The sequence below is a fragment of the Cynocephalus volans genome, chromosome 10 (genome assembly GCF_027409185.1).
Source record: "Cynocephalus volans isolate mCynVol1 chromosome 10, mCynVol1.pri, whole genome shotgun sequence".
In the NCBI taxonomy this organism is placed as follows: domain Eukaryota; kingdom Metazoa; phylum Chordata; class Mammalia; order Dermoptera; family Cynocephalidae; genus Cynocephalus; species Cynocephalus volans.
Window position 1 is genome coordinate 114,483,242 of NC_084469.1, and position 25,503 is coordinate 114,508,744.

General features: G+C 51.1%; 1 protein-coding gene across 4 annotated transcripts in view; it reads left to right on the forward strand.

Moving 5' to 3' along the window:
- Positions 1-18,931, forward strand: part of FBXO31 (F-box protein 31) — a 50,808-nt gene extending 31,877 nt beyond the window's left edge. For all 4 annotated transcript variants that reach the window (XM_063109608.1, XM_063109609.1, XM_063109610.1 and 1 more), the window contains 6 exons: positions 2,993-3,160; positions 3,727-3,801; positions 10,181-10,290; positions 10,646-10,799; positions 11,969-12,333; positions 14,478-18,931. In XM_063109608.1, the coding sequence (XP_062965678.1) occupies positions 2,993-3,160; positions 3,727-3,801; positions 10,181-10,290; positions 10,646-10,799; positions 11,969-12,333; positions 14,478-14,700 (1,095 nt within the window). In that variant the 3' untranslated portion in view covers positions 14,701-18,931. The remainder of the gene's footprint in view (positions 1-2,992; positions 3,161-3,726; positions 3,802-10,180; positions 10,291-10,645; positions 10,800-11,968; positions 12,334-14,477) is intronic.
- Positions 18,932-25,503: the final 6,572 nt, after the last annotated feature.

The following is a 25,503-nucleotide window of genomic DNA, read 5'->3' on the forward strand; positions in this document are numbered from 1 at the left end:
TGCAGGTAGAGTTGGGCAGCGCACTGGGGTGTGAGTGGCATTGCAGGCCTGGGGAGGCCTATCTCTTTCCCTCTGTCCTCATTCTCAGGGCACAGCCCTTACCCTGGGTGATCCCTCCTCCCAAGGGCCCTGACTTCACTTTCTCTTCTCCTGGCTTGCAAGTAAAGCTTCACTTGGCTTTTTAAAAGCCTCTTAGCAGCTCCTTTCCACATGGCTTCCCTATCTCTCGCCCCTCACAGCCTGGGATTCAGCAAATGCCTCCAGCAAAAGCTGTGCACAATGTGGGGCTTGGTTCTTGGGTTCCTGCATGCAGGATCTGGTGCCCACAGGAGCCTGGCCTCCGCATGCACCTCTCCAGCCCATGGGCTCCGTGCTCTGCTAGCGTGGGGGTGACGGGGTGAAGGGCCTGCTCCTCTGAGCTCCTCAGCCTGTCCTTTGTTCAGGATCCTGGGTCCTGTCTTTGGGCTACCTTAGGTGCTCCTTGATGTCTTTGGACCATGTTTAGAATGTTCTGGTGTGTTCAGTCTTTATGGCCGGTCTCAGCAGGAGGGTCAGAGCCAAAAGCATGCGGCATCCTGTTGTTTTAATTGTTATGAGCCTCTCGGTCGCGTGCTGTGTTAGTGCACTTTCTGTTGCTTAGTACAGAGTACCTGGCTCTGGGAAATTTATGCAGAAATGAAATTTATTTCTTACAGTTTGGAGGCTGGGATGTCCAAGGTCCAGGGAACACATCTGGTGAGGGACTTCTGCCTGGGGGGAGGGGGCTCTGTGCAGAGTCCCATAGCGATGCAGGGCGTGCACAGCGAGGGCTCAGAGAGACTGTCTTTTACATGCTCGCTTGCTCTCCCTGATAACCCGTTAAAGCATTAATTGACGAATGGGTTAATCTATTCATGAGGGCTGAGTCCTTATGACTCAGTTACCTCTTAAAGTCCCACCTTTCAAATATTAGTCAGATTCCTCCCATTACACTGTCACATGGAGATCAAGCTCCTCCACAGTCTGAGGGGAACATTCCGACCACAGCACTTGCCTCTCTATTTTGAAAAGTAGCTGCTCATTTTTGGTCCATTTACAACAATGAGATAGTCTGCCTTTTCTCTGCATTTTGCAGGCACCTGTGTTGAGTGAGGCTTGGCCCTTTGCTGGTTTTGTGGGGACAGGTGTCCCCTATGTGGGGCACTTTCCTGCCCTCTTGACAAGTCTCTGAACAGAAGCCCCACCCCAGGGGCATGTACAGTCAGACCCTGCCAAGCTCTGGGAAGGTGTCCGGTGCCCAAGGTGTCGCTGTAGCTGATGCCCCCAAAAACGAAGCAAGCCGCCCTTGGGGCATGCAGGGCTCTGGTCTTGCTCCCTCCCATTGCGTGCACTGGGCACGAGGAATGGGTCCAAGGGCAGCTGCGTGCATCCTGAAGACAGCAGGTGTGTCTGCCCTCGATGCCTCAGGGCCTGGGGTACAGCCACCTGGGGGCCATGTCCTGTCACTCTGTGCACTTCGCTCACCGGGTGGGTTGTGGTCAGGGGTGGAGACAGCTTCTTCTGCATGATTTGGTGGAAATGTCCATTAAGAAATATGCTTTTACATTTGCTGTGTTTGGTGTCATGGGACAAGCCTCGCTTTTAGTATATTTCTTCCTGGAAACAAGCCAGGCAGCTTCCAGCATGTGCAGACTTCTTTCCTTTCTTTTAGTCATGGAGGCTGATAATTGGTTTTCTTACTGGCAGTGAGTAATAGAGTTAAAAAAAAAACAAAGCATCTGAACGCGGGGGATAATGAAGGGTGGTGGAGCTGTGAAGTAGGAACCCCGGCTCATGCTCATCTGGGACTAGTCAGGACAGAAACAATTGCATTCTCTCCTGCTCTGTGGCTGGAGCTGGAAGGGTGGGTTCCAGCTCTCCTAGAAGGGGGGTGACTGCTGGGCCATTCCTAGTGGGTGCATCTGAGACCCTTTATTAGTCCGTTTCTGTTGCTTATAATAGAATACCTGAAACTGGGTAAGTAATAAAAGTGAAATTTCTTTCGTACAGTTTTGGAGGCTGGGTGTCACATGGTGAATGGGCTGAGCAAGAGAGAGGGCTGACCTCACCTGCTGTCCTTACAAAGCCAGCAGAACCATGCCTCTTACTTCATGGATGGATCAATCCATTCTCGAGGGCATGGTCCTCACCATCTGATTACCTCTCAGAGGCCCCAAATATCATAATAGGGTTTCTCACCCTGTTAACACTGTCACAGTGGGGTCAAGCTTCCAGTATATGTAATTTTGGAGACACGTTTGTGGCACCTTCCCTCCTTCCCTGTGAGAAGGTGCCTGTGGGGGCCACCCTCGGCCTTTGCCTCCGTCACTCAGCACTGCGAACGGATGTGGAGATGGAGAAGCAGGATGGGCTCCCGCAGACTCCACCCCAGGTTCAAGGTGGGGTCATGGGGGTCATGGGGGTCATGCTCTGTCCTCCTCCTGTGCTCTTTGTTTTGAAGCATTTTAAATCCTGTCCCAGGCCTGTGGCATTGTGTCCGTTCCTGCCTCACTGTGCGCTCTAAGAGACGTGGGTGTCATCCTGCATTTCCAGCATGCCATTATCACATCTCACAAGCGCAGGATTTGTGGGTGTTACCTGATGCCCAGTCCCTGTTCAGGTCTCGCCAATTGTCTCGAAGTTGCCTTTAACAGTGGTTCACGTGGGATCCACGCTGGGCCTCCGTTGTGCTGGCTGGTTTGGTCTCACACGTCTCTCTTCTGTGGAAAGCAGCGCCCCATTTTTTCTGTTGGGTCAGTTGTCTCTTTGGGTGTCTGACTTTCTGGATTATTCCATTTGTCCTCTCCCACCCCCAACTCCCCATCTTAGAGCCAGAAGTTGGCTCTGAAGTGGTCGCTGAGCTTCGGGTCTGACTGTTTTTTTAACTGACAAGCACCCTGCGGTGGGGTGGTGCCCTTACCCTGGGTGCCCTGTGCTGGCCTGTGCATGGACTCGGCCCCTCCCCTTGCTGCAGGTGGATGGCTTGTTCATCATTGGCTGGATGTACCTGCCTCCCCACGACCCGCACGTCGATGACCCGATGAGATTCAAGCCTTTGTTTAGGGTCCACCTGATGGAGCGGAAGTCTGCCACGGTGGAGTGTATGTATGGCCACCGAGGGCCCCACAACGGCCACATCCAGGTGGGTGAGAGCTCGGGGCTGGCTCAGATGCAGATGGCACATCAGGCGTGGGGCAGATCTCCTTGTGATCCCAGTGCTGTCCTGTAAGGGTGCCAGCCAAATGCACCATGGCGTTCTTGGTGCAGAGCTGGGCCCAGGACAGGTCAGCAGGGGTGGGTGTGCTGGAGCCCTCTGTTGAGTCTGCATTTACTCAGTCACTTGTTCTCTGTGGCTGTAGCTCCTGTCTCTTTTTCTCCTGTTTGCAAGAACGTCAGAGAATAAACTGCTCTGCTCTCTGATGTAGATCTGGCAGATGGCCACCCCCATGAGCATGGCATGTTATTCAGCTCCTATGGGAGCCCAGCCCCACTGCTGCTCTGAGTCCCGCTGGGAAGGTGCAGACGCCCCTACTCTGGGAGGAGGCAGCGCCCAGGGGGATTCTGAGCCTGCTTCCTTGGATGGCCCCTGTGGAGGGGTTGGTGGGTGTGGATGAGGAGGGACTGATGGCAGCCGCCCATCTGATGAGGTGGATGCCAACTAATGCGGTGTTCCTTGGGTCCTTTTTCCTTCTATTGGGAACTCTGAAGATCGTGAAGAAGGATGAGTTCTCCACCAAGTGCAACCAGACGGACCACCACAGGATGTCTGGCGGGAGGCAGGAGGTGAGCCTGTGCCCTTGGGAGGTAGGACTGTGTGAAGACGCACGACCCGGCCATTCATTCACACGGAGCGTCCACCTGGCCTCCCCCATCGGGCAAAGTATAGATACGCAGGTTGAAGGGTTTGAAGTTGTCAGTGTGTGAGCAGCTGAAGGTGCAGAAGGTGCAGCTAATGCACTTTCTAGAAGCAGCATTGAGTGGTGGTGTGCACATGAGCACAGGCTGTTGGTGCTGCACCCCACAGAACGAATGAGTCAAACGGAAGTCGTTGTTTCTTTCATTCACTCTCTTTTGCCCCTTTGATGGGAGTGTCCGTTTGCTGAGGGCTGCTGGGGGCTTCTGCTGGGGTGTGAGCTGCAGGGAGACTCAGAGGGCTGTGTATTCAGAGCTTCTGTGTTCTCCCTAGAACGGGCTCTGTGGTTGGGGTTTCTAGATCGCGGCACTGCAGTGGGAAAGCCTGCCTGTGGGTTTCCTGCTGTTTGCACGAGTAACTTTACATGACCTTTGATAGTTTTCTGAGGATCTAAGATGTACTGGTATTTAGAAATATTTTCAAGAAGAGCTTTACTTGTAAAACACAAGATTTGTTGGGTGTATGTTGTGTAGCCAGTTTCTGAGTTTGTGGTGGTTTCCCCATTAGCCAAAAAAACAGAGTTAAGATGACAGAATGTGTGTACTTCTGGAATCCTGCGAAGGTAAATGAGGTCCCTGTTCCCTGTGTAGACGGCATGTGAAGGTGCAAATAATAGACATGCTGTTTTCGTTTGTAACACTGTCATTTTAAATTTGATTTTATATACAGTCGTTTATTCAACGTATGTGTGATTGCTGTTGTTCATATTCGAGTGAAGAATGTCAACATATTTTCTAAGAATACAAACTCGTCAGCTGTTGAGACCTTAAAAAAGAAAACCATATATTTCTAGTGTGATACATACTTTGAGGTCAGAAAAAGTTCCTGTAAGCCAGCTTCTGTGTCCAAACTCACTGATTTTGAAATGAAATAGAACTAGAATTTTTCCTGGTTATCAATGTAGTATCATGTGCTCCTGTGGAAGCTAGAAAAACACCTGAAAGTTAAGGTGAGAATAAATGCTTTGTTGGAGTCTTGACATTGGTGGTTAATTCATGTTTCTTTTATCATGAGGGAGGCTAAGAGTGGTGCTCTGTGTCCACGAGTGCTCTGTGGTCCCCTTCCAGTGATACGTGTGCTGATGCCCTGCCCTCCTCATCTTTAGTGGTGCTAGGTTTCTGACTGATGTGTAGGAGCTCTTTATCTATTAGGAAAATGAACCCTGCCAGGTATGAGTTGCAAATCTTCTTTCCTCATTCATTTTTTTGTCTTTTTACTTGTTTTATGGTGGTTTTCATCCATGAGATTTTTTTATTTTCGATTTTTATGTGATCAGGTGTATCTATCTTCTTAATAGCCTCTTGGTTTAGTGTTGTCTTAACATCCCTTCTCCATTCTGATATTATGTTTACATTTGAGCTCATGTTTTTATTTGTGTGGTTTTGTTTCTTCACATTCAGGTCTTTGGCTCTTTTAGGTTTATTCTGGTATCAAGTGTGAGGTTTGGGTCCGACTCTGCTTTTGTGCCCTGCTCAGGTATCCCAGCACTGGGTGTTCAGTCATCCAGATTTTCTCTATCTATTTGAAATGACACCTTGTCCTAAACTGCCAGATGTATTTGGTTTGTTTCTGGACTTGGTATTCTGATCCTTGGTACGTCTGTCTATATGCAGGCACCATACCATTCTCATTTTTGTAGCTTTATCACTGTGTTTTATGAGGGAGAACTAGGCTGCCTGTATTCCTGTTCTAACTATTTCAGAATTTTTCCTGGCTCATCGTGCTTGTTATTTTTCCATAGGAACTCTAGAGTTATCTGTTTCCCAGAAACATCTTCCTGGTGTTCTTTCTTTTCATTGGAAGCACATCACACTTATGGATCGGCTGACATTTGTATGATGTGAGGACCACCCATCTAAGAACGCTGTGTACCTCTCTGCTTGTTCAGACAGATTTTGTATTCCTCAGTGGGGCATTAGTATTTTCTTCAGGTAGACCTCCACATTTGTTACAAAGCATATTCTTTATATGTACCTGTAGTTTGTCTTTTTAGTGCTCTTGTAAATGAGCTCTAATCTCCCATTTTGTCTCCCAGCTGGTGATTTTATATATAAAAGCTGTTGTGTGTTGATATGGCACTCACCCATTCTTCTGCATTTGCTTTCATTTGTAATCATTTTTCAACTGATTATCTTGAGTTTTCCAGGGTAATAATCATTATTGCAAATAATGATATTTTATGTCTTCCTTTCCAATTTTCATATCTTTATTTTTGACCCCTTGTGAATTGTATTAGTTTCTATCTCCAGAGCAGTGTTAAAAACAGTGATAATAATGAGTGACCTTGTCATGTTCCTGCCTTTAGGGGTGTGGTTCATGTGGTATATTGGCCATTAGTCATCAGCACATCTTTGGGGTCAGGGTACACACTTTATTATGTTAGTGTGTACATGTTTCATTAAGAGACTTTGTGTTTTAATTGAGAATAGATTCTAAATTTACCAATTTTTTGGTAAAACATCTATGAAAACCATAAAGTGTTTTTTCCTCCCCGTTAATCTAGTGACTTAGATTAATAGAACCATTTTGAAGTCTTGGGAAGAAATCTCATTTGATCATGGTGCGTGGTTCATTCTGTGATGCTGGATGCTGTTTGCTAATATTTTATTTAGGCTTTTTGCATTGATGAATGAGCTTGGCCTATTTTTGATTTTAGTAGCCATTTCCTGCAAGCTTCTCAGGACTGGGAAGCCTTTTGTCTTAGCCTGTTTTGTGCTGCTACAACAAACACTACAGACTGGGTAATTTATAAAGAACAGAAGTTTGTTTCCTCACAGTTCTGGGGGCTGGGAAGTCCAGGATTGAGGGGCTGGCATCTGGCGAGGGCCTTCTTGCTGCATCGTCCCGTGGTGGAAGGTTGAAGGGGAAGGGAGGATGAGAGAGGCACGAGAAGGGCCAGACTCCTCTTCTCAAGGCTCCCTCCTGCCATAGTGGCGTCGATTACCTCTTAAAAGTCGCACCTCTCAGCACCTCTGCATTGGGTGTCAGGTTTCCAGCACATGAACTTGGGGGGCACATTCAAACCATAGCACCTTTCTTTTCTTTCTAGGCCTCAGAATAATTTTAAGAGAGTTAAATTAGATAGGCAACATGGCCAGTACAACTTCCCGGCCCAGGGTTTTCTGAGGGGTGGAGCGCAGAGTCCAGCATGGTGTGCTCAGCATGAACACTTATAACCAGGACTTCCAGTTCTGCCTCCACGTGCCTGGTGGGGTCCATCCTTCCCTCTTCCCTGAGGTGAGGTGCTGCCTTTGGTTGGCTTTCCAAGGAGGTCACGTGTGAGTGATGGTATCACCTCTAGATGGAGCCTTTAGTGGCCTGTGTGATCTCCCCAGAGCATGGCAGCATTGCTTGGCCATTGTAGAAGGAAGCATGGGCTGACCTGGGAGTGCCATGGACCCCATGTAGGGAGGACCCCATGCAGGCTAGAAGCCACAAGGAAAACCTTCTTGTTTTGAGCCACTGAGATGTGGGTTTGGCTCTGGCCTGTGTCCAGCCTGTCCTGGTGTCACACTCTGGGCAGCTCTCTGTGTCCTGTCATAATTGGGATGTTGACATTTTCCATTTTGTCTGGGCTGGGCTAGTAACGCCCTTTGCATGGGGCAGGATCCCCAGGAGCTCTGATATGCCTCTTCCCAGCCTGTCAGCCCCGCTTGCTGGCCAGGGCTCTGCCATCCCCAGGCCCACCTGGGGCCTCCAGCCCTTCCTTATTCCATTTCCTTTTCTTGTTGGTTTCTCTTTGAGCCTCTGATCTTCTCTGTATGCAGTCACATTCCTACTCACAGGTCTTCCTTCCTTGCTCTCCATCACTTGTCTTCAGCCCACTGTCTGCCTCACACAGGGAGCATAGCCTGATGACCCTCCCCAACCCAGACCCCCAGCATCTGATGCCCTGGTGCAGACATTGCCTGGCGTTTTCTTCCCAGGCAATGGGCAGGGTCCAGCCACCATCTTCCTTTCCGCCCCTGCCAGTCTAACCCCTCCCCCCAGATGGAGGCTTCTGGGAATCTAGGGGCTACAGGTAAGAGCAGAGATAGGGACGAGAATAGGAAGGATGGTCCATACCACCAGAGCCTGCCAGTGTCCCCCTAGAGGCCGCCAGGTGCCCTTGCCCCTCTCCCACCTCCCAGGGCTGTGTGAAGATGAAGGCAAGGATTGTCAAGGGCCAGGCACACCAGGAGTGAGCCCTGGTAAACACTCAGTTTATGGCTATCTTACGTGTTCCAGATGTCCTGCTTCTTCTCTTGTGTTTATACACCTTGTAAGATAATTTTGTAATGAACATACTTCAGAGATCTTCCTTCTGAGTAATTGGCTTGGTTGGTACTCCTAATGACTCTGACCTCTTCCTGCAGGGTGAGTAAAGTCTGACTGTGCACAAGTCATCTTTTGATGATGTTTAGTTGGAATCTAATTACTCACCATGGAAACATGGAAATCTTCTTTCATTATATTCATTCCTTTCATTTTTATCTGTTATTTATCTGTCTGATTTTTTTTAGAGCCTTTCCACCATAAATTCAGCTACTTTAATGGAAGGTTTTAGTTTTGATGGAGTATAATTTGTCACATTTTTCCTTTTATCACTATTGTTTCCTGTGCCTTAAAAACTTTGTCTTCCCTCAGTTTTTAATAGAAGTTTGGTAGGTTTCACTTTATGTTCCGGTTTGTGGCCCATCTTGAGTTATTCCTTGTGTGTGGTGTGCTGTATAAGCGTTATGGCTCATGTTTCTCCACATGGGAATCCAGTTGTTTGGGCACCTGGATTTGTTGAGAAGACTTTCCTTTCCCCATTGGGTGGCTTGGGCATCTCTGTTGACAACCAGTGAGCTAGATCGACATGGGTCTGCTTCCGGGCTCTCTGGTTCCATTGATGTATCTGTCTGTCTTCTGCTCATACCACCATATTGATGACTAGCTTGACGGCAGGTCGTGGCATGTGCTGGTGTGTTCTCCACCTCTGTTCCCCTCCTTCAGGGTTGCTGGTGTGTCTAGGTTCCTCGCAATTCCATGACTCTCAGAATCAGCTTGTCAGTTTCTGCACAATGCCTGGTGGGATTATAGTCAGCATGATATTGAACTTGCAGATAACTGGGAGACAATTGCTGTCTTAACGATACATGGCATCTCTGATGATGTATTCAGTTAGGTCTTCTTTACTTCCTTTCAGCAGTGATTTATGGTTTTTAGAATAGAATTCTTACACATATATTGTAACATTTATTCCTAAGTCCTATGTTTTTCGAAGATGTTGTAAATAGAATATAAATAATTTCATGTTCTGGGCTGGCTGGTTTGCTCAGTTGGTTAGAGCACAGTGTTATAACACCAAGGACCCTGTACTGACCAGCTGCCAAAAAAAAAAAATTTTTTTTTCATTTTCCAATTTTGTGCTGCTATTATATAAAAATTCAGTTGATTTCTGTATACTGACTTTGCTTAGAGTTGTTTGGTTCAATCACTGCAGTGATTTCTTTGTCAAATTGCTTTTGCGTCAGTTTGTAAAGCTTAATTCTAGATAATCTTAGAAAAACTACATTGAGTTAGGAACTCAGAGGTTTGGATAAATTATGTTAACTATGTAGAATCAAACTATTAAGCATAAAAACCCTTAGCGTTGTTTGATTGCAAAATGCATAATGAATTATTGGGATTTGGGGAAGTGGTGTTTATAAAAATTCCCTTTTATGTACACTTACTGAACATACGGCATAACTACGAAGGCACATTGTAGCAAATTCTCCCATTGTCTCTGCCCCAGCTGTGTCAGCCCATGTTCCTCATTGGCAGCCATAGAAGATGGCCCTGGCTGACTTGCCCGGCATGTGGGTTGGTGACGAGGTGTCCCGCTGTGCTCAGCCTCTCTCAGGTTCAGGGTCTGTCTGTGCATTATCACGCTGGGTCAGTGCAGACACTGCTTCTCTCCACCCACTGGGCAGTCTTGGGACTCTAGACACAGGCTGTGGCCCCCGCCTGGCTCGAAGGGACCCCTTTGGCCCCTGCTGCTTCCCATTAGGAGTCGGCCTGTGCACCCCAGAAAGCGAGGAGTGGAGCCCTGCTCTTCATGGGTGACCCTCCATGGTCAAGGATTCCGAAACGCTTGGCGTCCCCCTTTTTCTTACCCAGCACAGTCCTTGTCCCGCCCCAGGAGGGCCCCTTTGGCATAGGTCCACTCAGCATCATGGCCAACAGTCTCTTCACGTTGGCATGGCATCATGGTTACTTTCATGACCTGTGTTCCTTTGCAAGGAGTTCCGAACGTGGTTGAGGGAGGAGTGGGGACGCACGCTGGAGGATATTTTCCACGAGCACATGCAGGAGCTGATACTGATGAAGTTCATCTACACCAGTCAGTACGAGTGAGTGCAGTCCCTCTCTCCTGCTCCCTACCTTGCCTGTGTCCTGTTGATGCCACCAGCACAGACATGGTAGGGGCTGGGCACGCATGTCCAAGCCAGCTCAGCCCTGGAGGCCTGGCTCTCAGCCTCTCTCCTGGCCCCAGCCTTGGCCCCTGCTTAGGCCTCAGGCAGCATTTAATCAGTGATGTGGGCTCCTGCCCCAGGGCAGTGGAGCAAGAGTGGTGTGTCCCTTCCCTCCTGCCAAAGCTCTGCGCTGGTGCTGAGTTTTGTCAAGTCCTCTGGTGGTGCCGGGTGTGCTGGGATGCCTGCCTCTGAGCCAAACCTCCTGCGCTGACACAGCCTGCTCCCCTCGCAGCAATTGCCTGACCTATCGCCGGATCTACCTCCCGCCCAGCCACCCGGATGACCTCATCAAGCCCGGCCTCTTCAAGGGCACCTATGGCAGTCACGGCCTGGAGATCGTGATGCTCAGCTTCCATGGCAGGCGCGCTAGGGGAACCAAGATCACGGTGAGCAGCCACCATGCTGTCTGCGGCCGCCTGGTGGGGATGGCATTGTGTGGCTCCATCAGGTTGCTGGCTGTGGAGTCGTGGGACTCAAGCGAATGAGGATGTGCCGCAGCCTGGCTCCTCAGATGGGGGCCCAGATGGCAGCCTCAACACCACAGCATCCAGGGCCTTGGGGACTCAGATTCTTGGCCCCACCCAGCCCCAAAGAGCCAGAATCTGCGTTTTCACAAGACCCCAGGATGTTCGTGTGCATCCAAGGTGGCTTTCCCATCCCAGCGCTCAGCCCAGGCCAATCCTGAAGCCCCTGGGAAGTTTAGAAAACACCGATGCCAGGCCCCACCCCAGAAGTTCTGACTTAATTGGGGGTGGCCTGGGGAAGGGGGTCTCTAAGCTGGCCAGGTGACACCGACAGGGAGACACAACCCCTGCCGCATGTCGTGGCTTTGGCAGCTCCTGAGAAGCATCCAAGGGTGGGCTGTGCCATTAGCCTCGTGGGAGAGCCCTTGTCTTGGGCCCTGAGTGGAGCTGCCACAAGCAGGTGCTCATTGCCGAGTGCTGGAGCCACCATCACACCGTGCCTGCCATCATTTGCATAGTTATGGGTCGGTTTCTGGCAGATAGCACTGGCATGTCCTGAAGGCCCAGAGCCTCTTTTCTGGGCCTCCTGTTTGTCTGGTGGTCCTTCCGCTTTGGCAAAGATCCTTGTGGGAGGGAGAGCCCAGAAGCAGGGCCCCATTTGGCAGTGTGGGGTGTTCTTGCCACCCACTCTCCCCAGGGGTTTTGGCTCCATGAGAGAGTGGGGACTGGAGACTCAGGGCTGGAGGATCTTCCTGGGCTTAGGAGCTGTGCTGTCCGGGCACATAGATCTGGGCTGCCCCTCAGGCTCCTGCCCTGCTGCCCAACCTGGGAAGGGGCTTGATGCAGGTGAGCACATGTGTGTCCTTGTAAGTCACTCGCAAGTGCCGTAGTTCCCTGTCATCAAAGGCCCCTTTGCAGAAGGGTCTGCCTGTTCTAGGTGCTAATTTTTAAAGAGCTTCTAGAACATTCTTACTTTGTAAGGGATTGTCACTAAATAAGGGGGAGAGCTGGAGGTCGGAGGTGGAATCTGGGCTGGAGAGCATGTAGGGGTTTCTGCTGTCTCTGAGCCCCAGTGCCCGCTCACTCTGCAGGGTGACCCCAACATTCCTGCCGGGCAGCAGACGGTGGAGGTAGACCTGAGGCACCGCATCCATCTGCCCGATGTTGAGACCCTTGGCAACTTCAATGAGCTTTCTCGGATTGTCCTGGAGGTCCGCGAACAGCTGCGCCAGGAGCAACAGCAGCAGGAAGGCGGGCACGAGGCTGGGGAGCTGCAGCCAGGTCCTGCCCAGCCCCGAGGGGAGCTGCTGGCCAGGGGGCCAGACGGGGCATCAGCTGGGGATGGTGCAGCAGCTGTGGCCCAGCAGCCTGCCCCATCTGGGGAGGGTCAGCCGTTCGTGTTGCCTGTTGGTGTGAGCTCGAGGAATGAGGACTATCCCCGTGCCTGCAGGATGTGGTAAGGGCGCAGCTGGGGGGCGGGGGTGGCCAAGGTTCTCACAGAGGGTGGGGGCTCTTGAGATCTGGGAGAGCCTCTGGTGACTTGGTCTGAGTCCCCAGCACTTGAGCAGGACCCAAGGGCTCCTCCAAGTGCTGTCTGTCGCACAAACGAGTAGCTCTACCGATAGCTTCTGCAGTGGCTTATTTGTAGTTAATCAAGAAGCTTTGAAAAATAGAAAATGAAGAGCAAAGCCCTCTCCCCACCCTCCCTCACGGGAAACCCGAGTTTGTGGTTTGCCTGCGCATCCTGAGTTTCCTGCCGGGCTCCCCTCCTCTCTCACTCCTTTCCACTCTTTGCCTGTCTGCTGCGCTGGCCGGCACCTTGTGGGCCACTGAAGTGAGCACAGCCTGGACGGTGTGTGGAAGGGGCGGGGGTCACCGCTGGCTCTCCCTGCAGAGTGTGGGCTGCTGACCTGGGAGATGTCGGCCCACCCTGGCTGTTCAGGTCGTTCCTTGGCAGATGAGTGAGGCCCTTGCCCCAGTCCCCTACCATCTAGGTTTACGTTTAAGTTAACTAAAATAGAATAAAGTGGGAAATCCAGGTCCTCAGTTGGGTGAGCCTCATTTCAAGTGCTGAATGGCCACACATGGCTGATGGCCACCGGGTTGGATGGTACAGCTCTAGAATATTTGGTCACTGCAGAGGGTTCTGCTGGACAGCTGCCCTCGAGCGTCAGTCTGTCAGTGTCTGGAATCATGGAGATTCATTTCTGCCTTGCCAAGTTGTGTGTGATTTTCCTTTTGCCTCTGGGCGATTGCCGTCACTGGCCCATGATGGTCTAGTCGGCATTGCCCAATAAGCCCGATGCCATGGAGCGGAACGTGTGCTATACACCAAGCTCCTGGAGGGGATTTACACCTCCAGACTGGGCTTGGGAAAATTCACCATGTTTTCTTCACGTTATGCACTTACAACAGTGACTGAATTTGGGTTTTACAGAGGGAGGCATACAAATAGTGTTGCAGTGTAATATCGACTGCCGTACATTTTTGAATGGCCATAAAAGAAAAAAGCTTTGTTATCACTATAAAAATTTTACACTCCTGATACCTCACAGGCAGCTCTGAGCCTGTTCGCAGCTCAGCAGCATGTGCTGGTGAGATGGCTGTCTTCCCAGCTGGCTGGGAAGCTGTGTCTGTTCCCCTCCCCAGCTAAAGTACAGGACAGTTCTCCACCCTGTGCTGAATGTCGGGCTTCAGTCACCCGGGAAAGGTGTGGCATGGCCCTTCACTGTGCAGTTCATCTGTCTGTAGGGCTTTGTTGTGTGCGTGGGCTTTTTCCTGATTGCAGTGGCCGCTGCTTTGCTGCCTATGGCTGTGGTCTTCCCTCTAAAGAAACTCCGAGGCACAGCCCTGGGCCATGGAGCTGCCCTCTCCCCTCTCAGGCCCAGTGGAGCCTCAGTGTGGCTGGGGTGGGGGTGTAGGTCCTGGGCGCCATCCTACCACTGGGAAGTTCCAGGCCAGCTCCTAACTGCCATCATCTGTGGGAAACGCTTAGTTCTTTGTACGAAAGACCTAAGTGTGTTCAGTCTAATGTTGTCTCAAAGCCATAGTGAGTATTTGGAAGTTCTACTTTCTGAGAAACATCAGTTGTAGACCAAGTCTTGTATTGGAATTGTTTGTGTGATGATATAACTATCCAGAAATTAAGATGTGGTCACACTGGCATGCTGTATCTGAAGATGTATACTCTAGAAAAGAATTATCGGGCAGCTTGTGGAGGCCCCTTGTATTAGTTGGGGGAGTTGATAGTGGGTGCTATTAGCAGGTGGGCTTGGCCATATGGGGAATCCCAGTGCCCCGCTTCTGTGCTCTACAAGGAAGTGCCCATCTCCCCAGCTGCCTGGAGCCCAGGGCCTGTGCATCTGGTGGGCTGTGCTTGCCATTAGGAGGGTCAGTTGGTGGCCTTTGAGCTGCCCCTACAGGACAGGCCTCTTTGGACGTCATCCCTGCCAATTCTCAGTTGTGGCTAGTAAATGGTGGGAGGAGCTCATGTGGCATGAAGTGTTCTAGAACAGCCAGTGTGGCATGTGCTGGACTCTGGCCAGCACATGCCCTCTCAGCACTCTCTCCCCGCCCATGCTTTCCCTCTTGTCTCCCCAGCTTTTATGGCACAGGCCTTATCGCTGGCCACGGCTTCACCAGCCCCGAACGCACCCCTGGGGTCTTCATCCTGTTTGACGAGGATCGCTTTGGGTTCATCTGGCTGGAGCTGAAATCCTTCAGCCTATACAGCCGGGTCCAGGCCACCTTCCGGAACGCAGATGCACCATCCCCACAGGCCTTCGACGAGATGCTCAAGAATATTCAGTCCCTTACCTCCTGACCGCCAGGCTCTGCCACGGGAGGCTCCGGGGCTCTGGACTCTGTGAAGAGAAGCAGCATGCACTTTGCAAATACAGGCTTTTTACCAGCACGCACACCTTCTTGTCAGGGGTCCCAGCCTGGCAACCCTGAAGCACTGTACCTGTAGTGTGTAACATGCACTTGTGTATTTGTCAGTAGCCGTAATGAGAAAGCTGAGTATGTCTTGCCAAAAGAAACGAAAAGAATGAACCAGAATAGAACTACTGTGGAGGGACGGCTACAGGGACACGTAGGGAATGGGGCTGAAGAAATTGTGCGTGTCTTTGGCTTGCTGGCAGTTTTTTAGGGAAAATGGTCCTCCTTCAGGGAAGTTTTGTCACTATCAGAATCCTTTTCCTGTGAGTGGATAGAACGGGTTTTGTGTGAGAGGTCCCCTCTGGAGGGAGCCAAGCAGCTGTGTTCTGGGAGGTGATCAGGAGGAGGATGAACAGTTCAGTCTGGGCAGGTGTGGACGAGACAGTCCAGGAGCTTGGAAAGGAGCTCCTGGAAGTCGATGGAGTATCAGGGTTGGGGTTGGGATCATGGATTGAATTTCCATTTCTCTACTGACTCACTTGGATTTTGGACAAAAGCATTTAACGCTGATCTCAGTTTCTCTATTAGTGAAATGGGGTTACCGATACGGATTGCTAGGAAAAGTCCTGTGAATGCTAACCTGGTCCTGGTCTCCCCTGGTGGCCCTGGCTTCTTTTTCTGGCTTTGGAGCCAAGGCCATCATTCTAGCCACTTGATTGTCCCCAACAGCCAGTTGCAGAAAGGGCATTTGTCTTGCACATGCCTCCTCCCTCCTCTCTTCCCTGCACACACTCTGCTGTCAAAACCGTGAGCTGCCAGTCACTTGTTCCAGAATGCAAGTCTCCAGGTCACATGTCTGAAATGACCCCTGCATTGGTTTCACTTGAGTGGTTTACACAGGTGCAGTTCTGGGAAGTGTTCCAGCGTCAGAAGTGGTTGCACACAGTGACTTTGAAGCCCCTCTGCAGGTGAGAGGACAGCTTTCTAGAGAAGTCACACCTATGTATGGAAGCACACTCTGGACACCAGGGTCTGCTGGGGACCCCAAGCACTGCTGCTCCATGTTGTGCTAGCACCTGCATTGGGGGACCTCTGTCTAAGATCTTGGCTGGTGTTAGTGTCTCCTGAAGGACAGAGACCGCAGTGCACAGTCAGCCCCCGCTCCAGCCTGCAGCTAGGTCAGTCCCTGTGTGGACTCCATGGTGCGTGTCTTCCCTCTGCCTTGTGCATCCCTGTCGGCTGGACTGCTCCAAGCCCTCGTGCCAGGTACTTAGGACTCATCCTGCTGGTGAGGGACCCCAGGAAGGTGACAGTCTTGTGGTGCCTTTGTATAGAGACCAACTTAAGGATGTCCCCTGAAACATTTTTCTGATTAATTGCTCCCTGACTGGCCTTTAAAAAAATCCCAACAAACCCATTTCCCTAGCTTCAGTACATTTGGCAACTTCTTACTTTGCTTCTCAGAATCAGAGAATTGACAAACTCTGTGGCAGGTCCCCAAATGGCAAAACGACCCTTCCAGGAGGTTCTGTCAAGACTCAGGAAAGAGGCAGGAGGAGAAGGCAGACCCTGAGCTGTGCCAGTGACGCCTGCGGTTCGCCTCCCTGATTCTTGCAGCAGGACCTGCAGTGCGGTCAAAGGCTGGGTCCCAGCTTATTGCGTCTTTTGCAGGATTGGCCTAAAAGCTTTGTCATTCCCTCCCCCTCTTTGGTTGTGGCTCTTTTCCTCTTGTGCCAAATGAGGCAGTTCCCGAGTGATGCTGACCACAGCTGCGAAGTCTCACGGACAGTGAAAACCCACAACAGCTGGGTGTGTGGGCTGTTGCTCTTTAAGTTTCACTGCTGTTGAAGTAAAATCAAGAAAACGCATATTTTACCAGGAGTGTGAGTCTCGCTCTGAGGGACTGGTTTCCATGCAGTCATCCCCTTAGCACTGTACAGAGCACATTGATTGAAGATGAGTACTTCTGATTAAAAGAAACCCTCAAATCGAATATGTAACCTGCTTCTAGTGTTTGGGCATGTAGACGGTTCCCACTAATAATGACTAAGTTGTGGGCTCCTGGCCACTCATGTGGCCCCTGGCTCTGGTGTTGGGTGGGGAGGTGAGAGCCCATGGGTCTGTCTGGCTGGTGGTGGCCTGTGGGAATGCCAGGCAGGACAGACAGCTGTGCAGCCAGGAAGGCATGGTCTCGTAGTCTGCACAGCTGGTCCCTCCTGACTGCGAGGACACGCAAGTCGTTCAGAGTACGTGTCTTGTTTTTTCCACACTGATATGTCCTCAGCCAGTTCTTGGTTCCAGCTCAGTGGGGACAGTGTGCAGGGACAGTCACAGATTCTGTATGTGCCACGGAGACACCAGCAGGCGTCCCTTACAGTAGAGTGCATCCGCAGACTCCTCAGCTTCTGATCAGCTCACTCCTCACAGTGACTATCTGAGAAGGCTGATGTCACCGTCAGAGGCATAGAAGTGACCAGGATTTTGATAAAACAGGTTCTCAGGAGGAACCTGAGTAACCCAGTTTAGGGAATGGCTGAGCCCATAAGGTGCTTGATTTGGGGAAGGTGGCGGGTGGACCTGGGAGGGTCTTTGGGATTTTCCCCATCTTTGCCCTTTGCCGTCTGGCTGCCCTGAGGCTGGACCACCGCCTGTTACAGTTTGCAGTGGCCCAACTCGGTGCATCTCCACATACTTAACGCTCTGCTCCGTGCTGTTTGCTTGCAAATTATGGGCTTGAAGATTTCAGATGCAAGTTGCTGGAGATGCTGCTGTGTGGGGCCGAGTGTTCATATGCATGGGTATGTTGCAGATGACTTTATTTTTAGGCCACATGATAAGGGCCTGCAGGATTGGGATATATCAGCCCATCTGGGCTCAGACCTCCAACATCTACTGCTGAGTGTGAGTAGCCTTGGAGGCCTCGTGGCGGGAGAGTTTCAAGCACCTTTTTCCCTGTTCCAAACTGTGGCCATCTTCCTGCCCTCGCCCGGCCCTTCAGTCTAGCTGCAGCTCTGCAGTGTCCTGCTCCTCTTTTCCCTGCTCTGATTCTGATGTCTGCATCCCTAGCAAGTCCACCTGGCAAGCAACGAGGGAGGGGAGCTGAGCAGTGGCCATCCTCTATCCAGATGCCCTGCCGGGCTCCTGCATACTCGACGTCACGCAGAACAAGTTGAGTGGTTTGCACGCTAGGCAGTGGGCTCTCAGTACCCCCAATTCTTCAGGGGCTTGTTCTCATTTGTGTGTTGCCCACCATGAGGTCAGTTTTTAGAGCCCACATACAGTGATGGAGAGGAACAAAACCCGACTCAGTCCCTTTGTTATTTCATGAAGTCCCAGTCACTTGAGTTTTCCAAGCCCATGTCCTCCTCTTCCTCATGTCCATGGAGTCGTGTGTGCATGGGAGACATGGAGCCATGTGGTTTGTGGCATGAGGCTCTGAGCACAGCAGCTGGGCTGTTGGGACCCTCTCTGTTCTGCTTGCTGCCGTCATGTTCTGACTCTTGAGGGTGCTGTGGGACTGTGCTCAGGTAAGCGTCACCCAGCTCAGGCATGAAACTCCCCACACTGTGATCCATCCCAGTGTGAACACACAGTAGCCTCTCTGTCTCTATTTCTAGGGGAGGTCAGCCGTGTGATGTGCCTGTGTGTCTTCAGAATGAGAGTAGAGGAAAGCAGGAGAAGCTCCATGTGGCACTTTGAATGGGAGTGGCTGTGCCGTGGCACTGAGCACTGTCGCTCGCCACCCAGTTGCCTGTGTGGCCAGCCTTCGGGGGCTAGTGCCAAGCAGTGACAGGCAGGCACTGGCAGGAAGGCGCTTGCTCATCTGGATCCTTTCTGTGTTCGCAGGAAGACCATCCAGCCAGAACATGTACAGGGGTCAGAACCTTTTTTTTTTTTTAAAGCCTAATTCTGCTTTTGGTTTTTTGAGATCACTACTTGGAGAAGAGAAACACTTACACTGTTTAATCTTGAACTCCTCCAAGCCCTTGACTGATAAAGATGACACCTGCAGTGGGAGTTGCAGCCACTCGTTGTCAGCTCGGGTGTGCCCAGGGCCAACAAGCAGGGAGGACCCTGGGAGCAGCTACTCTGTGCCTGGGGCCGGGTGTCACCACCTGGGATCTGTGGGGTTGTGTTTCTCCTTTCAGTTTTGAATAAATTTGTTTCTGAAACCATGTTGTGTACTTTGTGACTCGTTTCTCTGGGAATGTGATTCAGATGGAGGGGGCCTGAGCACCACAGCTGTCCACCCTGGGAGGGGTGGCCCGGGAGCCATGCATTTCCCCACGGTGATGGAGCTTCAGTGACTCAGTGGCACCCAGAGGATGGGTGGTCCCCGTGTCCTTCCATTTGACCTGGACATATGTGCCCCCCAGTGACTCCGAGGGGGTGGGGGCCACTGCGGACTTTCTCAGGCTAAAATCAAAGTGAGTCTGCATTTTCTGAGACCAGGATGAGGGCAGGGACTGCTCGTAGCCAGGCGTGTGAGCTGAGGATCTCCTTCCCCCCTCCCTTTTCTGTTTACTTAAGTAATGAGTTCGTGTAAAACATTCACATATTTAACGTAGAAAGTAACAGTGCCTCATATTCTCATCCTGGCCTCCCCAGAAGTCACTTTTGCTAATTAATACTATTAACTTGGATTTTTTAGAAAAAGGATGTTTTCCATTTAAATGCAGTCAAACTAAGTCATCAGTTGGCAGAAATCAGCAAGTGTGATTTTGCCAAGTGTTTGCAGTGGCACAGGGGATGGAGACTGGGCAGCTGTTTTGGGAACAGCTGGTCCCAGCTTGTGGGGCTGAGATGCAAACCTCAGGAGCCAGCAGTCCCACCCTGAGGTGACCACCTGGGGGAGCTTGAGGGCAGGGGGATGGGCCGCTGCAAGATGTTCGCTGCAGCGTTGTTAGGACAGGAACTGATCAGAAGCGTCTAAGCATCCACAGCCCATCCATGGGTGAGGAGCTGGATGAACTAGTTTCTCGGGCAGAGACTGAGGGGTCGAGTCTGTGTGTGCCGTTGTTACATTGCAAAATGTTGATTAAAACAAGAGAGATGATAGGATACGAGGGTACTTCAAAAAGTTCATGGAAAAATAAAATTAAAAGATAATACAGATCTGTCCATGAACATTTTGAAGACCCCTCATATTTATGTAAAATGTAAAAACAACATTTAATTTTTATCAATTCATGTGTGGTAAAAAGCTAAAAGTATGCCCGGGAATGTCACTTACAGGCACTGGTCACGTGGTAGTAGAAGGCGGGGCTTCAGGTGTATCTGTGCTTTTAAGAGCCAGAGCTTGTGGGGTGGCATATGAGGAGCCGAAGCATCTGTTCCCTCTGTTGATCCTGACACCAGTGGTCACAGGAGACCCTGGTTTTCTGTAGGACTAAGAAACAAGACGAGCACTCAGGACAGTGGTCCCCACCCTGTGCAGCGCTGCCCTCTGCTGTGTCCTGTCATGTCAGGGACGCTGAAGGAGACTTGTCAGCCATGGTGTCCTCCTGGGCCCGCGAGCAGGCCTGCTTCCTGGGGGGAGCGGAGCCGCGCCCTCCAGCATGCTGCATGCTTCTCTGCCGCCAGCTTTGCTGCTGTGTCCAGGCCCTTCTGTGGAGCATGGCCCTGCATCCCTGCAGGCTGCTTGTTTTGAACTCTGCACGTGTCGAGCAGCGACACACAGGAGTCACTGGAAATGACCGCAGCTGGAGCAGCTCTAGGGGGGCCACATGGAGGCTCCTGTTGGGATCAGGGGCCCTATCGACCGGAGCCACTCCCATTTCCCAGTGTCAGCACGGGAGACACGTGCCTGAAGACGGACTGGCGGCAGCATCTTCCTCACATTTCTTTGAAATATTTTATTTTGAAATGAAAAAACTCAGCAGGGAATTGGGAGTAAGAAGAGGGCTGTTACCTTCTGCTAATCACCTCGCTACAGGAGAGCAGACAGGAGGCCGCACGGCAACGTGAGGGTGGGGCTGTGTTCTCCAGGCTTCTGCTGCCTTCAATGTCCCCTGGAAGTCTCTGAACTTGGGCTGTTTTTCCTTCTGCCCCAGTGGGGCTGAGCTCTTCTGATTGTACAGAGCCAAGGCGGGTAGGGGGAGATGGGGCTGAGTCACCTGGTGACAGACAGAGCCACTGCCTCCATCTGGGGGGCCACTGAGTCCACTGTCTTCGAGGGTGTCACGTTTTGCCGACTAGATGTGACGATGGGGTCCTGGTCCTTTCTCCCCTGGCAGGAGGCTGTTCCAACAGGAGGCTTAGGGGACATCTCTGTGTAGTGTGACCTCTTGTGGGAGTTTGGGGTCACTGCATGCGGCGTAACCCCAGCTAGCAATACAAAGGAAAGAAAAAAGATGTGGATAAAATTTTAAACACTTTCCCTCATTTTGACTTGAAAAACCACAAATGACACGGCAGCAATTAGTAGCCTTCCTAAGAGGTTGCTGTCAGGCTAGTCTGCTCTCTGTCTCTGTCCTTCTTCGTTTTGAGGGAGGTGAGCCCTGCTCTATTTTCATCCTTCACCTTGACCTGGGTCTGAAGGTGCACCTGTGCTGAGGGTGAACGCCTCTGTGTTGGTCGGCGTGTGTGCTGACATGAGCCCCTCTGTGCTGCCATCTAAATCTCCCTCCACTGCCTCCAAGCAGTGGGGATCCTGGAAGCAACTTGGAAAGACAGAGCCAGGGAGAGGTTTCCCAGCGGCTCTGTCCCTTCCAACCAGACATTGCCAGAGTGTAACAAGCAGCTGACATTTGTTGGGTGTTCTCCACATAATCACCCTGTTACAACTAGAGAGGTGCAGGTATGGTTCAGATCAACCCTTTTACAGGAGAAGCAGCAGAAACTCAGAGAGGTTGAGTAATTTTTCCAAGGTCACACAGCCAGTAAGTATCAGAGCCAGGCTCCAAAGCCCCGTGGCTGGGCTCCCGACCCACAGTCTTACCACTTCTTAACACTCCTCTAAAAGGAGCTTCCAGCAGTGGTTTTCAGTGTCTTTTTTGGGGGGGACCCATTCACCCAGTGGAATCTTGATTCAGAAGCACGAACTGACAAAACAGCTGGAACAGTCCTGGTTGAAGCTTTGCTCCAATGAGCTTGGATTGAGAACCTTGACTTGGGCTTAACCAAAGATAGTATATGGCTTGTAAAACTTTTCCCTTCCTTTGTGAGGGCATCTAAGACCTTTAATTCAGATTTTGTATAGATAAGTGAAGGGTGCTGTTTTATAGATGAAGGCACAGAGAGGCTGAGCTGATTGCCTGAAGTCACACAGCACCACAGCATGGGAATAGCACTTGGCCTCTTGGGACCTATAATTCAAGTTCTAGATCTAAGGCCTCTGATGGCAAACCCTCTCCCCATAAATGTGGACTGAGCTCAGCATCTGGCTTCAGCCCCTTTCTGCTGCTCACCCAGCCTGCCAGCCTGCAGCTCACGCCATCCAGCCTGGGACCTGATGACCCGGCCACGCCTGCCTTGGTCTGGGCTCCTAAGCATTGGGGTTGCCACTTCACTGTTCCGTTGCGGAGGACAGGCACCTAATGCTCCCTTCCCACACATGCCCACACCCACTGGCCCTGGGGTTGAACTGTCCTGAGCTCTCCCTGCCTGGCCCTGATGGTGAACAGGGACTTCCTAAGCAGCATAATCAGAGTTGAAAGGGGCCAAGGGATCGAGCCAGGACACACATGTACAGCTGTAGACTGAGGCCTCCCCCAGCAGCTTCTGTCCCCAGGTTGGGAGGGAGGTGGCAGGCACTAAGTGTCCACCCCAGGCAGTCCTGGGCACAGACCACTTGCCTGCGTGCCCAGCCAAGCTGCAACCCAACCCACTGCTGCCTTGAGCGGAGAAACTGCTTAGATTTGGGAGTCAGGCCTGAGGCAGGGCCCAGGCTGCCCCTCCCTGGCTGTGACCCTGGCAAGCTCTTTGACCCCTGAGCAGTGGCTGTTTTGTTTGGAGTGAGGCTTGCCCACTCGGGCACCATTGAGGCTCTGTGCTGGGGTGTCCTGCGCATTGTGGGTGCAGAGCAGCTGCCTGGCTCCACCCACTAGATGGCAGGATTACCCCTTTCCAGTCCACCCAAATGCCCCCAGACATGGCCAAGTGTCCCCTGGGGGGCAAAGTCTGGGTTAGCACCTGCACCTCCCAGGGGCCAAGCACAGTGCTGAGCTTTAGGGACACAGCATTGAAAGACGGCAGGGTTTCTGTCCCCATGCAGTCACAGCACATACTGTCCTGGAAAATGGGCTCTTGTGGTCTCCTCTTGATCACAGACCACGTCAGGTGGCCTGTCCCCGGGTGCAGTGAGGGTTCAAGGCTCGGATGGGAGGGAGCACAGGTGGATGTGTGCTGCTTGGCTTGGGTGATACCTGACCCAGCGCCTGTAGGGTCAGATGGGCAGGGCACTATGTCCTCACCTGTCTTCCTCCCTACCTGGGAGGAACATCACTCCCAGAAGCCCCGACAGCAGCAACTTCTCACCAGCCAGCGCTGGGCCCCACACCACTCAGGAACCAACTCTGGCCTGGGGAGTGGGGTTTCTGTGATGCTCCAATCAGCTGTGGCTCCTCCCCAGGAGAGCTACCTTCCCAGAGCACATCCCCCAACTCCACAGCAAAGCTGGGGTCAGGAAGAGGCATCAGCCATCGGGTCAGCTGTCTGCCATGTGGCCAGTCGGGTGGCTCCCCACAGGGTGGGTGGACACGAAGCTCAGCATCACCAGGGAGCTGCACTCTGGCGTGCTGAGCTGTGATCTTTGGGGAGGGGGTTTGAGCATCTGTAGCTTTCCAAGGCTGCCAAGGCTCTCCAGGCTGCAGGAGAGCAGCTGTCTATGGCTGTCCTCTACTACTGAACGACAAAGCGCTTCCTCCCTTAACGCCTCTTGGGAAGAGGATTCCAGAGAATATACAAGGGTCTTTAAAAGTTCATGGTAAGATTCGTATTATCTTCTAATCCTTTTTTCCCATGAACTTTGTGAAGTGCCCTTGTACTTCAAGGAAATCAAATTTAAATGACTAGCAAGCAGCCCTTTGCACTTCAGTGATGAAAAGTTAAGCTGTCCTTTTTTCCCCTTCCTTAAAAAAATTTGGTTAGGTTTTTGAGGTATAATTTATGTGCAGTAAAATTTTACTCTGTGTACAGTTCTGAGTGACAGACACACACAGCTGTAAACAAGCACCACAATTGGGACATAGAAGTTCTGCACCCTTTGAAATCCTCTCCTGCGGACCCCTTTGACCCCTCATAGTCAACCCCTCCCGGCCTCCAGCCCCTGGCACCCCTGATCTGTGCTCCATCCCATAGTTCCGCCTTTTCCAGAACGTTGAGTAAACAGACTCATGCAGCAGGGAGCTTCTCCAGTCTGGCTGCTTTCATTCGGCACAGCATTTCTCAGCCTTTTCTCCATTATTGTTCCCCTCTGAGGAGCCTTTTTAGACTTTTTTCCTTAATATTCTGACCATGAATTTTAATACCACATACTGTTTATGTCATGTATGCATATCTGTGCTTTATACTTCAGAAGAGTAAGATTTGTGTTGCCCTCCAGAACCAATTTCTACCCCTTTTGGGGTAATTTCACTCCTTTTAAAAATCCATGGCCAAGCACAATACGTTGAGATTCACCTGTGCTGTCACATGGACCAAGGCTCATTCTTTTTCATTGCTAAATAGTATTCCATGGTATGCATGCACCAGAGTTTATCCATCTCCTGTTAATGGATACACGGATCATTTCCAGTTGGACATTTTATAAACAAAATCACTATAAACATGAGTGTGGAGATTTTTCTTTGAACAGGAGTTTTCATTCCTTTGGAGTAAATACCTAGGAGTGGGATCGCTGGGTCACACGGTAAGTGCACGCTTCACTCTCTAACAACTGCTAAACTGCTTTCCGGAGTGGCTGCACCTTTCACCTTCTCACCTGCAACAGGTGAGGGTTCCCGTTGTTTCACATCCTCGCCAACACTTCCGTTGTTATGCTGTGCTCTTCATTTCAGCCATTCTGATGGGCATTTAGTGGAAATCATCATAGGTTTAGTTCGTATTTCCTGATGACTAATGAAGCTGAGCCTTTTTCATGTGCTCAGTTGCCGCAGTGGACTGCCAAAGTCATTGAAGCTTAATCCCCACTGTAACTGTTGAGGGTGGGAAGTTCTATTATGATAACTGAAAGGTGGGGCTTTGAAGAGGTGATTAGATTGTGAGGGCCATGCCCTAGTTCATGGGCATGGTTCTGAGGGCTTTAAAAGAAGAGCACGAGACTCTTTGCTTTGCTATTCTGCCACATGAGACCCCTGTGTCACTGTCAGCACCAAGGCCTTCACCAGATGTAGCTCCCTGGACTTTGAACTTCTCGGCCTCCAAAACTGTAAGCAATAAATTTCATTTTCTTACAAATTACTCAGTTCCAGATATTTTGTTTTAAGCAACAGAAATGGACTAATACAGTTGCCACTCATATATGGCAAGGTGTCGGTTCAAAACTTTTGTGCAATCCTTGATAGAAAATATTAACTAGAGGAGGGGGGAGTGGGGGGAGTGGAGGGAGCAGGAGGACACAGGAGCCAGATGGTGAAGGGGAAAAGTGCAGTGTCAGGGTGAGGAAGCTGGGAGGCTAGGAGAATGAGGACAGCACCTGCGTGCGTCACTGGCTGGACTGAGCTGGGAAACTGTCCTGCAATTCTGCAGAGAATTCGGAGCCTTTCCTGAACTTCTCAAGGGCCCCCAAAATACTTCTTACCTCTCA